The sequence below is a fragment of the Echinops telfairi genome, unplaced genomic scaffold (assembly GCF_000313985.2).
Source record: "Echinops telfairi isolate 266 unplaced genomic scaffold, ASM31398v2 ScPeMD7_1;HRSCAF=3_0, whole genome shotgun sequence".
NCBI classification, from domain to species: Eukaryota; Metazoa; Chordata; class Mammalia; order Afrosoricida; family Tenrecidae; genus Echinops; species Echinops telfairi.
In genome coordinates, this window is record NW_022103896.1 from 2,336,900 (window position 1) to 2,353,704 (window position 16,805).

The following is a 16,805-nucleotide window of genomic DNA, read 5'->3' on the forward strand; positions in this document are numbered from 1 at the left end:
GGGGGGCGGGGGGACAGAGCCAACCCTCCTACTGCCCCACAGGCTCTGGCACAACGCCGACAGAAACCAGCCGCCAGGTTCGAACCACCAACCCATGGATTCACCGTCAAGGACTTACCCTTTGCGCCACCAGGGATTCTAAGCTAGGACCCCCTTCCCCTTCTGGCTGTGACAACCCACGCTGTCCCAGCACCACCACCCCCGGGGGGCCGTGCAGAACCGCAGCACACTGGGAGAAGGTGACCCCATGGAAGCCTGCCCTGCCCGACGCCTCCAGGGGCCAGCCTGCTCTGAGTGGCCCCTCATGCTGATCCCAGGCTGTGGTCCTCCCACTCCCTCGTGTCCCCTCACAGAGGGCGGTCTGGCATCCCTGCACAGACGGGACACTGAGGCAAGGGGGCCAGCCGGCCCCCTGCCTCCATGCCAGCACTCCAGCCACGCTCGGCCCAAGGACCGACCGGGAGCTCCTCGAGCCAGGTGCACGCACGCTGGCTTACCTTCGCTCTTCAGCCGGTCAAAGTAGGACAGCTTGGAGGCCGCGTAGATGGCGCTGGCCGACTGCAGCGTGCCAACCACAGCATCCATCAGCAGCACGTTGGTCAGGGCCTGCTGGACGTACTGAGGGTCCTGCGCAAAAAGTGGAGCGGTGTCAGAGCAGCAGCCTGAGGTCAGAGGGCAACAGCACCCCGAGGTCAGAGGGAACCGACTGGGTTAGTGCCCGATGACCTTTCTGCACTAGCTCCAAGAAGACAGCTGCTGGTCACTCCCGCAGGGTCAGCGAATTCTCTCTGAGAGGGCCTGGCAGTGAGTACTCCAGGCGTCCAGGGCCACGTGGGGGTCCCTTGCGACCACCGGGCCCTGCTGCCTCACACAAAGCCAGCCGCAGTTACCACAGACAAGAGCAGGCAGCCCGGCTGTGTTTCAATAAAACTTTATTGGCAAAAGCAGTCCCCAGGTCTTCCTTGGACCAGGCTGGGACATGAGAACCAAAGGCCAGGAGCCTGGGGACCAGGCTCAGAGGGTGGGTCAGAAGTGGACGGGCCTCAACCTGCCTCCCACGCCATCACCCCTAGCCCTGGGCCCCTCCCATCACAGGGACTCCCGTCCTCACAGCAGGCCCGTCGGCGGCTGGGTGACTTGCTTGGTCTTTGCCCGTCTTTGTACGGGGCTCCTGCCTGTGTGATCTGGGGGTGTGTGGCCTCATCTGTGAACTCTGCTGACACTGCGGGTCCCACAGTGAGCACGGCACCTAAGTCCCCAGGACACTGGAGCCCACCCTGCCCTCGGCCACAGCCTTGCCCTGTGCCGTCCAGGCGAGGAAGCCTCAGGGCAGCTATGCCATGCCCCGGAAGCCCAAGCTGACCTGCCTGGCGGATGCTGCCCAGTCACCAGAAGGGGAGCAGAGAGGAGGGCAGGGAGGGCACCTGTGTAGCCACCGCTCAGCCACAGGGCTCTCCTGGCTCCGGAGCCTGCCTGTCACCAGGAAGCACAAATACATCCTCTCCACGGCCACTGGGGGTCAACTCCACCCATCCCACTGACGGGACCACGTCCTCTGGCCTCTGCTCCACTGCCACCACAGGGACAGAGGCCAGCCGGCCAGCCCCACTGACGGAGGGGCCACGTCCCGGGTCGTGTGCTGACGAGGACCCGTGGAACGGACAAGCCTGAGTTCAGCGGGGCAGGCAGCACCCTCGGACCTTGTGATCATCTGCCAGCTTCTTCCCGGCCCACATCTCCTTCACCATGAGGTGCCAGAGGTCGCACTCAGCCTTCAGGTTGGCCTCAAAGACCTCCTTCCTGGACGACACCCTGATTTTCAGCGTGGGGATCCGCAGAAGCAGGAAGGCAGCAGTGGTGTTCCTGACTTCCTGTCGAGGCCGAGAGACAAGGCAGGGGTGTCACACCCAGAGGCAGTGGCCACGCAGGGAGCAGCTACCGTCGGAGAGGAGAGTGTTCACACTGGAGAAATGAAGCATGGGGGGTGGGGGGTAGGGGGCTCAGGCTTTGGGGCCCGGAGCTGTGGAAGGAGCTGGGCTCACATGCAGGCCCACAAAGGGTGAGGGCTGCCCCAGAGGGTCTGACCAAGAGCTGGGCAGTCCCGGTGGAGAGTGACCCGCCCCAGCTGAGTCTAGGGTGGATGGCCCCAGTAGCCTGTGCCACTGAACCCCAGTAGCCTGTCCCATGGAGCCCCAGTAGCCTGTCCCACGGAGCTCTAGGGGTCCAGCCCCACTAAGCCCCAGCCCACTGAGCCTCAGGCGGCCGGCCCACCTCTATGTTCCGGAAGGTAGAGATCTCCACGTAGCCGGGCCTGCCCTCTGTGAGCAGGAACAAGCGCTTCTGGGTCAGGGCGATCTTGCCAACGCCGCGGTTGGTCTTAACGGCGCCGGACAGCTTGTAGACACACTCATTCTTGTCCAGCTGGTCAGTCACTGACCGCGGCAGGCTGACCTCCTGCGCCTCGGCCTCCGTCTCCTTCCAGCAGCGGTAGAAGTCGCGGAAGGTCTCCGGGTTGATCTGCTTCTGCTGCCCTGGATGTGTGCCAGGAGGAGGGGGAGAGGCTTTGAGGAAGCACGCGTGCACACAGAGGTCGGGGCACTTGCCACCCACCCGCCCCCGTAAGACAGTCCTACGGCGTTGACTGCTCTGTCCACCTAGGAGAGGGAGCATGCATGTGGTCTTCCTGGCTGTGCCTCCTTCCCTGGCACCAGGGGGGCTGACTCTTTGGCCCTTGCTGGCCGGACCCCATGGAGCCGGGGTGGTGCAGCTGTTACGCGCTGGGCTGGGAGCCGCAGTCGAAACCAGCAGCCGCTCCACACACAGGAAGATGAGCTTTCTACTCAGTCTCGGAGACCCACGCGGAGGGGCTGTGGGTCGGCACCGACACAGTGGCAGTGAGTGGGCCTCGGTTTGCAGCCCTGACCCCAGCGCTGGCCGCGTGACCCACACCTAGTTACGGCGCAACTCCTAGTTTCCTTGGGAACACAGAGACTGCTCTGGGAAGGGCCGACCTCCAGGAGCTAGTCCAGCATTCCTCTGTAGTGCCGCTGGATTGAGCCCTGCCTAAAGGTGGCCCGGCCACCGTCCCTTCAGGACAAACAACAGAGCACAGGTTTCAGAGTGAGGCGGTGGGAAGCCCCGCGGCATGGCTGCTGAGCTGTGTGGCCCAGGCCCACCCCGCTGGACGGGCCTGTCCCTGTCCACTCCCCCACGCTGTCCCCAAGCCCTGCTGCTCTCGCTCCTCAGCCTCTCCCAGTTCCTGGAGCGCACAGCTGTCTCCTGTGTCCTGAGTCTGTCGGCCGCTCTGTCCGGTGTGTCCAGGGCCCCGCCCATGCACCCAGCAAGAGGCTCTGAGCGGTCACTCTGCACCCAGAAGGGCTTTCCTAAGATGCAGGCTGCCCCCGACCTGAGACCCTCGGGCCCGCCTCCGCAGAGCCCAGAGCTCAGACCAAGCATGGCACTGCTGCGACCTGCCCTTTCACCAGGCCCTGTAAGCCCCACATGGGGACTGATGCTAAGGGGCTCAGCCCACCAGGGATGGGGCGGCCAGCGAATGCTGGTGGTGGTGGGGGGACCCTCACAAAGGATTGGTCAGTTTCACTATCTGTTAGGATTACGACAAACCAATCCCAGAGGTTGGTGGGGAGCAGGGGAGAGGGGGGGGCCACTGCATCAGGAATAAGAACTAGGAGTGGGGTGTGTCCTGTGAACCCACGGTCCCTGCGCTGGGGACGCTGCGGGGCTGGGGGTGGGGGTGAGGGTGTGCAGGGGACAAATGTTTCCTCACCGTCATCCAACCCCTCAAAGCTACCCGGAGGAGCCAGGGACCCGGAGATAAGACCCGTGAGAGGCAGGTGTGTACACTGCAAAGCAAGGGTCCGTTACCGTTCACATCAGGGCTTCGGAGGGTGGGGCAGGCTAGTCCCGCCACATTGCCCTGCCCACCTGGAGACAAGCCCAAGTCTCTGCAGTGCCCCCACGGGCAGAACGGGTGGGGGGTGGGGGGCTGGAGGGGGGGGGCAATGGGTCCAGAGGGACTGCAGTGCCGCCTCCCGCCAACAGAGGGCGGTGTCTCCTGGCCTTTCCTCCCCAGTGCAGTTTCCTTAGGGCTGCTTCCTACGAAGTCCCTGGGATCTTGCTGTGTCCCTCAGGGAAGTCCACCAAGACGGCCCCTGTGGAGGGCCCCAAAACCACCACCACGCCCCGCCAGGCTGGCTTGGCGTGCACTGCCCGGTGGACCCCCCGGCACCCCCTCTTTGGAGTAGACCTTTACTCTGAGGTCCCCTAGGGGGCCCTGGTGGCAGAATGCTGATGTGCTGTCCTACAAGGCCAACTACAAGGTCTTCAGCTCAAAGTCACCATCCGTCCCCTGGGGAAAGATGAGGTTTTCTGCTGCCCTGAAGACGGACAGGTTCAGAAACCCACAGAGGATGCTCTACCTGGTCCTATGGGCTGCTGTGATTCGGAACCGACTCTCGGGAGGTGGGCTAGGAGAAGGAGTCAGACAGATGTCACTGAGGAAACTCACCTGTCTGCAGCCCCCCCACAGAGGACCCAGAGCCATCCACTCCCCCACCGACCCCCGACCCCTGGGCACAAGTGTGTGAACCACTTTGGGACTCAGCCTCATCCACATGCGTGTGGTGCCACACCTGTCCTTGAGGCTCACAGCCCCCTCCTCCTACGCCAGCCCTGCCCCTTACCAACGGTCAGCGCCTCAAATAGCCGGTGGATGGTGCTGGCGTCCTTCACTACACCCGACTCCTGGACCCGCTTCACAAAGTCCTCCAGCTGCATGTGCCTCTTGGGCAGCTCGAAGTTCTTGACGTGGTCATCCACCTTGGCCACCTCCCCGGGCTTGTCCACCACCTCGTGGATGAGCCGCTTCAGCTCTGGCGTCCGCTCTGTCTGGGCGCGCTCGGGGGCGGACATGGCCGCCACCGCCCGCTTCACCAGGTCGGCGGGGAAGATGCGGATGTCCGTCTTGTAGAGGCTCTGGAAGTCCAGCAGGGCGCCGAGCAGCCTGCCCTGCATCAGCTGGATGAGTCCGCGCAGGTAGAAGTAGCGGGCCAGCAGCACGGAGCTGTCGGGGCCCAGCAGGCCCATGGCCTTGCTCAGGAGGTCGACAAAGTCCGCGTAGTAGGTGCAGACACACTGTGTCACCAGTGGGAAGTGGATTTCTGGGATCTTGAACGTGAAGGTTGCCTTGGGGGCCACGCTCTGCGCTGAAACACCAAGGGGCAGGGATTAGCACAGAGCTCCGGTCCACACCAGCCCCGCCACCTCCAGGCACTCTGTGGGATCCAAGGACAGGCCAGCGGGGTGCTGCTCGGTGTACAGTCTGGAGGTTCACGTTGGGGTGTGGCCCCTCACCAGCCTCGTTCAGTCCATATGGCAGGGAAATCATCCAAGAAGCCGGATGGTACGAAGAACTCAGTCAGCCCTGGAGGAAGACTGCCTAGCCACCTGCGGTGTGCAGAGGACACCAGCTTGCGCGCTGAGAGTGAGGGGGATTAATGCCCTTGCTGATGAAGATCAAGGATGTAGACTTCAGGATGGATGAGAACTCGGTGTCAAGAACAAAACCACCGAAACCCAAGCCCTCACCACAGGGCCACGGTGTCCCCCCATGACGGACGGAGGAGAGGTCGAGGTGGTCAAGGTTTCCGTCCGGCTTGGGAACAGCAGTCCAGAGACCAAAGGACATGCTGCACCGGTCACCAGGCTGCCCAAGACCTCCTTCGGACATGTCAGGAGAGACCAGTCCCTGGGGAAGGACATCGTGCTTGGTCAAGCGCAAAGTCAACCGAGAAGAGGAAGACCCTGGGTGGGCTGGATGGACACCGTGGCTGCAACAATGGGCTCAGGACACACCCTTGTGAGGGTGGCACAGGACCGGGCTGTGTCTCCCTCTGGTATGCACGGGGGCACGAGTCAGGACAGACTGATGGCACATTGCAACAACAGCACGTGTTTGTGCAGGCCCTGACGCATCACTGCCACCACTCACGTGATCACAGGGACTCCACAGGGACACGGAGCGCTGCCCAGAGGGCTTCCAGGGCTGTAACATTTACGGGGGGAGCAGACAGCCTCATCTTTCTCCCTTGGAGCAGCTGGTGGGTCTGAACTGGTGACGTATAGGTAAGCAGCCGTGCATTGTACCCATCGCACCCAAGGCTCCAGCACAGGAAAGCGAGATGGGAAAAAACCAAACAAACAAACAAAAAGAAGACACTTTTCTGCCGTCAACATGGCTCTCAAACTAGCACTCCGAAAATGCTTCAGATAGCGGAGCAGCTGCAAAAGTCCCTCCTCCCGTGAAGGAGCCGGTCAGTCGCCATCAGCTGCAGGGGACTGCAGACTCGTGTCGAGGGGGACACCTCACCTCTGCGGCTGCTGCAGGCCCTGGAGGGGCTGACGCTCCGGAGGGAGGCGTTCCTGGGCGGGAGCTCGGGCACAGTGATGTCCTGCAGGTTGGGCATGCTGACTACCATGCGTCGGTGGGCCGCCTGCAGCGGGGAGGACTTGCGCAGGGCCAGTTTCTGGACGGTGGGCCGACGGGGGCTGCCAAGCAGGCCACTGATCCTGGGGCGGAAGAAAGCTCATGGCTCACAGAGCGGCTCTCCAAGGAGCGTGCTGTCGGTCCACTGTGGGCAGGCCGCGTGGTGACCTCACGGGATCAAAACTTGGAGCAGTGAAGGGGGTGGGGTGCAAATGGGGCTTCCGGCACAAACCAGCCCTGACAGCACAGCAGGGCCTCTCGCACAGCAAGACCAGAGGCGGGACCTCCAGAGAGACACCCAGGCCAGGTGGCAGTGCAGTCCGCTCAGGAGCGGTGAATGGTCACGAGGCGGGGCACACACCGTGAGCAAAGGTACCGAGGCACCAACACCGGGAGCACACCTGGGTGGCGTTCAGTGTCCCCCCAAGAACCACACACACACAGAGGCCACTTCCATATCCACTGCCCACTGCATCCAGTCAATTATGACCCAGTAACCCTGTGACACAAGGTAGGACGGCCCTGCAGGCTTTCTCCATGGAAGCAGGCTGTCAGAGTGAACACACACGTGTACATGCACGTACACCGAGACACACGTGCAGACACACAAACACCCACCTGTCCTCCTCGGACTGCATGCTCAGCTCCATCTGGGCAAAAGCATCCATCCTCCTGCTCAGCCGGGCTTTCAGGAACGCATGGAACATGTAGGTGTCTAGAACCTGGAACAGACAGGGATGCACCATCCCTCTCCTGCACGCAGAGTCCCAGCCACTGACCCCTGCAGAGCCCGCCCACGGGCCAGTGGCAGGAACATTGAGCCACAAGCAACAAGCCACGCCCAGGACTGTGGAGTCATAGCAACCTGAAGAGTACCACTGCCCCACAGGGCCTTGAAGGCAGGCAGCCTCGTCTTCCTCCCCTGGAGCAGCTGGTGGCTTTGAACCACCAACCTGGTAGTTAAAAGTCCAGCTAGCACCCTGATACTCGCTACCACGTGGATGAACCTTGAAAGCATGAAGCGGAGCAGAATAGGCCACACCTGGTGTGGCCCTGTCCACGTGGAATGTCTACACACGGTGTGATGCCGTCCATGTGGAATGCCCACACATGGTGTGTCCCTGTCCACGTGGGCTGCCCATGCCCAGTATGCCCCCTACCCACATGGAATGTCCACACATGGTGTGCTGCTGTCCACGTGGAATGTCCACGAGGAATGTCCACACACGGTGTGCTGCTGTCCACGTGGAATGCCCACACCTGGTGTGGCCCTGTCCACGTGGAATATCCACATACGGTGTGCTGCTGTCCACATGGAATGTCCACACATGGTGTGGCCCTGTCCACGTGGAATGTCCAGGGTAAATCCACCATCACACTGCCTTTCAGCCGAATAAGTTTAGCTCAAGAAACGCAGACCACCCCCCTTGAGACGTGCCCGGAAGTGAACAGACCTCTCTGTCGGCAGGGGCCCCGGTGGCGCAGAGTGTGCATCGGCTGCTAATTGCAAGGCCAGCAGTGTGAAGCCACCAGCGGCTGCAAGGCAGTAAGATGACGCTTTCTACTCCCGTACAGAGTTACAGTCTCAGGAACTCACAAGGGCAGGTCCACCCTGGCCCATAAGATCACCGTGGTCAGCACAGACTCGATGGCAGGGGGTTGGTGTCCAGTCACCCACACCAGCCAGTGCCAGGGGGGAAGGAGCCATGAAGCAAGCCTGACAGAAATGAGGACGCAGAGGCAAGGTCTGCACAAAACAACCAGTGTGGACAGCGGCCTGGCACCACCTCAAACACCTGGGGGTAACGGTTCTCAAGGGGCCAGCAACCTCTCTGCTAGGTGTCCACCCCGAAGAAGGGAGAGCCGGCACGTGAACAGACATGTGTGCTCCTCTGTTCACGGCCCGTCGTAGAAGAATGGACACAGAAATTGTGGTACGTACACACCGTGGAATACTATACACCCCTGAAAATGAATGCTGACCCAGGAGACCCCTCATGACACGATGGGCCTGGGGAGCACGGTGCTGAGGGAAGGGAGGGATCACAAAGGAACAGCATTGTCAAAGACCCTGCTATGAGGATCAACACCAAGACTAGGCTGGCCAGCCAAGGGGAATCGACTGGGATCTCCCCTGGGGAGGAGGGGAAGGGAGAAGATGCAGCAGCAGGCTAGCAGGCTGACAGGTGCTGACTTGGGTGAAAGGGAGGATGGGGGTCCACGAGAGGGAGAATCGGGGGGTGTAGGTTACAGTCGGGGCGGGGGGCGCTTGACGACTCGGCTGAACTGTTGCACGCAGAGTTGATCTGAAGTGTAAACCCCACCTAATCCTCAATTAGAAATCCCTCTACACAAAGGAACACATGCTGGGGGTGTCATGAAAGGGTGGGAGAGCCCCGGGATGGAAAGTGGACGGGGGTGGGGGCACAGGGTGAGCCCAGTGGACAAGGAGAGACCCTGAAAGTGTCTCACGCCAGACAGTGGGACACCACTGTGAAGGGGTGAAACGCCAGGGATGGGGTGTCACGTCCCCCACACCTCCCTCCCTCCCAAGGATAGCACAGATGGGTCACTGCTCGGGTGGGGGACCCGGGAAAAGCAGACGCAGGAACCCATCAGCTCCGAACAGATGCAGAGCACACGTGTCCCAAGACGCAGGCTTTCAAAGCAGGGGCGGGGTACAGAGACGGTGCACGCGTGCCTCTCACCTGTTTATAAAACCGCTGCTCCCCGGGGGCTCTTGTCTTCAGGAATTCCTCACTGTGGAACACTCGGTGTTCATAATTTAAATGATTCTTCACCTCCCTAGCCAGGAGAAGAGGCCGCCGTCACCTGCCCGCATCGCAGGCCGGAGCGTGTCGGTATGACTGATGTGCATGGGGACCCAGGAACGGGCCACAGCCTCCGAGGAGGGTCGGGAGGCCTGTCCGAGTTACCCTGTCATGGGCTGACGGCTGGTCTGCGAGCCCCCAGCCCCTGCTGCTCCCGACAAGCCCCCGGCCTCACATAAACTAAGGCAGCAGCACAAGGACAAAACCATTTTGTCTCTGAAACCGTCACCCCAAGGCTGGTGGTCAGCAAGCTCAGCTTTTTAAAAAATCTTTTTATTGGGGGCTCGTACAACTCTTATCACAATCCATCTATCCATCCGTGGTGTCAAGCACATTTGTACATTTGACGCCATCATCTTTCTCAAAACAGTTTCTTTCTACTTGAGCCCTTGGTATCAACTCCTCATTTCCCCTCTCCCTTTCCCACCCCTCCCTCCCTTACAGACCCTTCATAATTTATCTTTTTTTTTTCCGTGTCTTACACGTCCAATGTCTCCTTTCACCCACTTCTCTGTTGTCTGTCCCCCTGGAAGGGGGTTATATGTAGATCATTGTGATCGGTTCCCCCTTTCTCCCCACACCTCCCCTTCTCCTGATATCACTGCTCTCAATATCGGTCCAGAGGGGGTTTATCTGTCCTGGATTCGCTGTGTTTCCAGCTCTTATCTGTACCAATGTACTTGCTCTGGTCTAGTCGATTTGTAAGATAAAATTGGGGTCATGATAGTGGTGGGGAGGAAGCATTCAAAAACTAGAGGAAAGGTGTATGTTTCATCGGTGCTACACTGCACCCTGACCGGGCGAGCTCAGCTTAAAGCCCACCCAGTGGACTAACCTCCAGACAGCACGGACCTGCCCATGGGTCACCTCGCCTCCCTGGAATACTACCCCGGGAGAGAGCCACTGGGGGGAGAGAGAAGAGGGGAGCTTGGAGGGAAGAAAAGGTCACACACACATGCATGCACACACACGTGCACGTGCATGCACACTTCGCAACCATGGAATTTAGGACACAAATAACTTAGGCACAAACCTTCCCTGACCCACTGCTATTGGCCCCACCCCCTCTGGGCCCACTTGAGACAGGGCAGCCAGGTGAGAATGTGCAGGACACAGGTGGGGCTGGAGGAGGCACAGTAGACCTGTGGTGGGGGATCCTCCCTGAGAAAATGCACCAGGTGAGCATGCTCTGGCTGTAACTGCCCGTGGGGAGCGTGGGGGTTTGGGACAGGGAGCGGGTGGCTCAGGTTAAGGTCTCTCTGGGAGCAGGTCACCAGCTCTTCCTCCCTGGCATTGATGGGCGGGTTTGAACCCCCGAACTTCTGGCGGGCAGCCAGCGCTTAGCTACACACCACTCGGGCTCCCTGAGGGCACCCCACCCCCCGTGCAGGTTGGAGTACAGAGAGCCAGAGCCAAAGGGGTCTGACAACAAGGACAGGCCTTGCAGGGACCGGCCCAGCTCGCTTTTGCCGTGACAGACCCTCCGGTGGCCTGAGCCTCAGGGGTGCTGCGGTCCCTCCTACCTGAAGATGCTGACCAGCAGCTGGAGGGCAGCCTGCTGGATATGGTTGTTGAGCTGCTGCTGCCAGGCGCGCCGGCGGCCCTGGCCCTCATGCAGGTCTGTGCTGGCGCTGCGGTGCGCGAGGTCCAGCTCCTGGTGCAGCTGCAGGTTCTGGACCCTGGGGAGAGGACAGGGGGCTGGCCACCGAGCACCCCTGACCTACGACTGTCCAGCTGGAGATGCCTGGCTCCCAGCTCTGTCCTGAATCATGGCGCCCCCGCTCCCCCACTCCCTGTGAGCAGGGACTGGGCTCCTCCCCATGTCAAGCCTGTGCTTCTGGAAGATCACCTGGCCTTTCTTCTTAGGCCCTCTGTCCCACGGACATGCCCAGGGCTCATGCAGACGGCCTAGTACACACAGCACCCCGCACACGCTCACTCACAGCGCCCCTGCGGGTGTCTGAGGCTAGCTGTAGGCGGGAGTAGAAAGCAGTCTTTCTCCCTCAGAGCTGCTGGTGGATTTGAACAGCCAACCATGCAGATCACAGCCCAGCGTGTAACCACAACGCCCCCAGGGTGCCACAGGGACCCAATAAGTTGGAGGAGTCTAGACACATCCTGGGAGCCCTCTGTGACACCACACACAATGGAGCCACACAGAGACACACCAACTATGCCCCCTGCCCTGGGTCCATTCCAGCTCAGGGGACCCGGAGCACAGAGCTGAGCTGTTTCTTGGACCCCGCCCCACCCCAGACTGTGCATCTTCTTGGGAACACATGGCCTCTTCTCTCTCCCTCAGCGCCACCTGGGGGTTTGAACCTCTGACCTTGTGGTGGGCAGGCCAGTGCTTCGGCCACGGAACCCCCAGAGACCACGTGGAGGAGCCCAGTCAGGGTGGTGCCATGCAGGACAGGCCAGTCACCAGGGGGAGGTCCAGAGGGTTTCTTTCTCCACCTTCGTGGGAAAGTGGAATTCAAAGTCCCGGGACTTTCTCCAGGGCACACACACCCCCGCCCCAACACACACACAGACACACTGAGGGTCCCCCGGATAGGAAGGCCGGACACAGGGTTGCCTAGAGACCAGGCTGTTCAGTAGTTACAGAAAACACTCTGGAAGCGTTGGGGGTGAGGCTGCTCGCCCAGAGTTGAGGGAACAAAGTGGTAGCTCTCTGTGCCCCAAAGAGAAAACACCTCGGATGGGAGGGAGGGGAGCTAGGGGGGGTCGTCTTCCTCCTGCCAGCACGACCAGGTGGGGACGCTGGACTCACAGACCTGAACAATTCATCTTGCCCCCGGCTGTCCAGCTTAGATGGCCACTCCAGGACCATGGTCAGGGACTTCCTGGAAGCTTCCAGAAGCTTCCCCTCTCACACCCTACCCAGGCAGGACCCAATGGGCTCTAAGCCCACACCCAATGTCGGCCCTCCCAGGGAACCCCCAGCAGGCTGGGATGGCTGGGGACCCTGTTCCTGCCCCCAAGAGGGCTGGGCTGGGGACAAGGACAGGGGAGGCCAGAGAGGGCGTCTCGGGGACGCTGTCCACTGCAGCATGGAGACACACCGTGTCCCCTGTCCACAAGGAGGTGCCCACATGGGCTCTCAGGGACGCTGTCTAGACACCAAGGTCTGACCATGTTGACAACACAGAGTAGACAGGGCTGAGTCCGTCTGAGACCCCATGGCCCGCTGTGCCAGGACTCCAGCCTCAGCCTCCTGGGGACCAAGGGAAGTGCCACCTTCCTGGAAGCACACACACACACACACACACACACACACACGCACGTGCGCGCGCACACACACACACGCACACACATATGCCCAGAGCTGGCCGCCCTCCAGCATCACAGCACGCCCCACTCCATGAGTCATGGGCCAGTGGGCTGGTGCTTCCCAGAGTCAGCAGGGCAGCCCTCCAAGTCCCCCAGGGGCATTCCCAGAGGAAAGCTGCTCCCACCTGGCTGCAGTGCTGCAGGGAGGCCCTGGGGTGCCCGTCTGGGGAGCAGCAGCAGAGCAACGGCTCAGGACCCAGCTTTCAGACGCCAAGCACAGCGGCTGGCTCCCAGGCAGCGCCCATAGTGCTTCACAGCCTTCGACAGGAAGGACCCAGTGACCACTCGGGACCCTGGGCACAGAGGGTGCTGGACCCCCAGGTGGTCCTCACCTGACACCTCACCCCCAGACCATCAGCAAGACAGGATGAAGTCAAATCACTGTTCCCCGGAAATGCTCTCCAATAACCCCAGTCCACACACACACCACAGCCCCAGCATCTCACAGACAACTGGCAACAGCTCACCACACACACCACCAAGTACCCACCACATCCGTGCCGCCCGAGTCCACCCACTGGGTCCACCACACAGTGCCTGCTCGCTGAGTCCACCCAGTGTACACTCATCTGGTCCACCCAGTGTACACCCATCTGGTTCACCCAGTGTATGCCTGCCTGGTCCATCCAGTGCACGCTCACCTGGTCCGCCCACAGTGTACACCCGCCTGGTCCATTCAGTGCACGCCCAACCTGGTCCACCCACAGTGTACACCTGCCTGATCTACCCACCAGTCCACTCCACCCTACCTCTGGATGAAGGTCTGGGCCGCATGCATGGGGACCTCGGGGATGTCCACCTCGGCGTCCAAAGGCCTAGAGCAAGTGACACTCCCACTGTCGACGTTGATGAGCATCAGACCGTCGGCTTCCTGTGAGAGGCGTTTGCAGACATCAGGGTGAGGTTCCTCTGAAAGCCCGCTGAGCAGGGTGCGCATTAGTGGAAATGCACACGGCCCGTGCACCACTCCTGGGAGCGCTCCCAGGGCGACTCGGACTCCTGGGACCCGGGTGCAAAGCAGAACATGGACCCTGAGCCCGGGACCCAGATGCAGGCAGCCAAGGACCATCTCCTGAGGAGCCTCCGCGGGGGACGGGGGGGACCAGTGGTTGAGGTTTCTGTGTGTGTCACCAGGGCCTCCCACCTTATATCAAGTCTGCAAACGGCAGGATGTCCACTGCCAGGCCAGCTCCCACCCAGGGAGACAGCAGAAGGAAGCCCACCCTGTGCCGTCCTCCTAACTCGGGTTCTAAGGCATGATGGGGGGTGGCGTTACACTCACACACCTGATTTCATTAACTAGCCCTCCTCCGAGGGGGACCCAGGGGATGGGCACATTCCTCACCCCAAGTGCACCTCACCGTCTGCCGGGCCTAGAACAGGAGCCAGGAGCCACAGAGGCAGGGCCGGCCTCGGTGAGTACACACACTTAAGAATTTCTGAAATATGTGTGTGGTGACATGTGGCATCCCTGAGGGACCGCTGCCCACTCCCTGTGGCACCTAGAGGCCCTCAGACACACCAGGCCCTGGACCCCAGGCCTCACAGACACCCGGCAAACACTCAGGACAGGGCACAGCATGCCCTCTGCCCACACCCGCCACTCCCAGGCCGACTTCTCCTGTCCCCAGCACCAGGGACAAAAGCAGTCCCCAACGCTCTCAGCCAAGCTTGGCTTCTCTTCCTGGAACCTTCCAGAGCTCACAGCCCACAAAAGGGTTTGGTAAGGGGGTGCGGGGGGCAAACAGCTTTCCTGATGACGTGTCTGAAACATGTTTGGTTTTATCTTTTCCCCACACCTAAAACCAGTTGCCCAGTCTTAAACCCTCGAGCCAACCTCCCCTCTTTCCTAACAAGCTGGCCGTGTACTCCTTGGGTGCCCGGGTGGGTGACCTGCCCCATGAGTGGCAGTCCCTCTAGGAGGCCGGGCCGAGGAGACCCCATTGTCTGTCGGAGCCCTCCTGGGTCTGGGGTTGGCTCTGAGGTGCTCAGGGAAGCACAGGGCACGGGCCGGCTGCTGCACTGCTAACCAGAGCTCGGGGACTCGTGTGTTTGGGAAGATTTCTGAGCCCAAAGCCAAACGGTTAAGAGACTAAAGAGACAAGCCCTGTCCGCGAGGGGAGTCGTGTCCACTGTCCACGGAGCACTCTGGAAACGCAGCACCGGCTACAGGGCGGGCCCTGTGACCTGGCATCTCACCAGAGTGGACATGCAACTGGACGACAAGCCCTTGCAAGATGCCCAAGGGCTCGGCTCCTCCTCGGGGAATCGGAAGGAGGACCAGCGACCACTCCCACCCACCGCAACCCTGGAGGGCTCTAGCCCCTGGCACGGTGAGAATATGAATGAGTGTTTGTGGGAGGCCCACCCCTGTGGCACGGTTGTCGGTACAGCAGGAGGCAGGGAGCCCGCGCGCACCTTGCTGACTTCTTCGAAGTGCTCCAGGTGGCAGCCCATGAGGAAGGAGGTGGGCGCCATGAGGAAGTCCAGCATCTGGCCCGACAGAATGGGCACGAAGGTGTGCTGCCAGTGCAGAGGGTGCAGGTACACCAGGAAGCATTCGGCCACCAGCGTCAGCAGGGCCCAGTCGGAGGAGAAGAACACCACGCGCTGCTCGGTGAGCAGGCATGTGAGCACCTGCAGGGGCGACAGGGCCAGGGACACACCTGTACACACAGGCACACGCACGTGCCAGCTGAGACCACACACGGGCACTCACACACACACCTGTCACCTTACACATGCCCCTGAGACCACACACAGACTCACACACACCTGGCACCTGTCTTCTCTGCTCCATTTGCTACTTGCAAACCCCATGCACTGAACACTGGCTACAAACCGAAAACAAACATTCCCAGGGACATACGTTCTGACTGCGCTTTAACATGAAGCCGAGCCTGACACCCCGTCCAACCAGTTCAGGGAGCCCTGGGGTGCCACGCTTACAGCGTGGTGCTCCATGCAGCAAGAGCTGCCCCACGCGAGCCAGGGCACCGTCTGCTGCCGCCTCGGACACCCTCAGGGGAAGCACCCCTCTGTCCTACAGGCCCGCAGTGGGCAGAGCTCTGGTCCCGTCCAGGCGGGGCCCTGGTGGTAGAAACTGCAAATGCTTCAGCTGCTGCCTAAGAGGCCGGAGGTTCCAGTCCAGCCGGTGGTGCCTCCGAAGCGAGGCCTGGTGATCCCTGTGGGAAGCAGCCACATGGAAGCCCCCAGGAGGTCGCCCTGAGCAACACCCCGGCAGACAACGGGAGCCCGGGGGAGGCCGGCACGGGCTCACCTGCAGCACGGCCTCGGGTCTGAAGCAGAGCAAGGGTAGGTGCAGGTCCAAGTCGATGAGCGGGCTCTCGGGGTCCACGCGGGAGGGGAAGACAACCTGCAGAGGCTTCATGTTGAACACCTGTGAGCCCGACAGGCACAATACACGGAAACACAGCGGTGGGTGCAGAGAGCATGGCTGCGCCCACGCCCTTGCTCCACAACCCACAGCTGAGCAGGCGGCCCCAAAGGACAAGCTGAACCCACTGCCAGGGCGCCCAGCTGCCCCGTCTACTTCACGTCCCAGACTGTCACTCCCGACAGGAGTAGGAAGCCTCATCTTTCGAGCGCAGAGAGGCTGGGGGGTTCGAACAGCTGACTTTGCGGCGAGCAGCCCAGTGGGTAGGTAACTCACTGCACACAGCGTGGGCAGTCTGCATGTGCAGTAGGGAGGCTTATGGTGCCAGCCTGGCCAAGGAACGCATGTGGGATTAAGTGAAGGGCGAAGAGGCAAATGGCTCAGTGAGCCTCGCCTTTCTGGTCTCTTGCTCTTGATGATCAGACCAGTGTGCGGCCGCCTTAGCTGGTTCTCTGCCTCAACTTTCAAGCTGCACTACCTGTGGGACACCTAACCCGTTGACCGTGTCGCTGTAGTTTGAGGTTCCTTCAGGACCTGCTTCGCCATGCTACTGGCATATACATCGATTGAACTGGGGGCTGTTGGACCCTGTCATCTGGCTGACTGTTGGTGACCTGCCCTGCTGTTTGCTGCCTGTGGCCGACTGCCTGAATTGCTCTTCAGAGGACTCAGCTGTGTGCTTCCTTGACTTGCACCTGGCGGCCCTCGAGACTTGAAGGACTGCCAGTGTATTGGCTGT

At 61.1% G+C, this 16,805-nt stretch overlaps 1 protein-coding gene across 1 annotated transcript in view; it reads right to left on the reverse strand.

The window, feature by feature from the left end:
* Positions 1 to 16,805, reverse strand: part of DENND3 (DENN domain containing 3) — a 98,393-nt gene that overhangs the window by 6,689 nt on the left and 74,899 nt on the right. The window contains exons 6-16 of the mRNA XM_004697637.2: positions 15,950 to 16,069; positions 15,088 to 15,306; positions 13,419 to 13,540; positions 10,860 to 11,015; positions 9,214 to 9,310; positions 7,124 to 7,227; positions 6,389 to 6,588; positions 4,704 to 5,225; positions 2,272 to 2,531; positions 1,701 to 1,871; positions 498 to 627 (exon numbers count right to left, since the gene is read on the reverse strand). Coding sequence (XP_004697694.1) covers positions 498 to 627; positions 1,701 to 1,871; positions 2,272 to 2,531; positions 4,704 to 5,225; positions 6,389 to 6,588; positions 7,124 to 7,227; positions 9,214 to 9,310; positions 10,860 to 11,015; positions 13,419 to 13,540; positions 15,088 to 15,306; positions 15,950 to 16,069 — 2,101 coding nt within the window. The remainder of the gene's footprint in view (positions 1 to 497; positions 628 to 1,700; positions 1,872 to 2,271; positions 2,532 to 4,703; positions 5,226 to 6,388; positions 6,589 to 7,123; positions 7,228 to 9,213; positions 9,311 to 10,859; positions 11,016 to 13,418; positions 13,541 to 15,087; positions 15,307 to 15,949; positions 16,070 to 16,805) is intronic.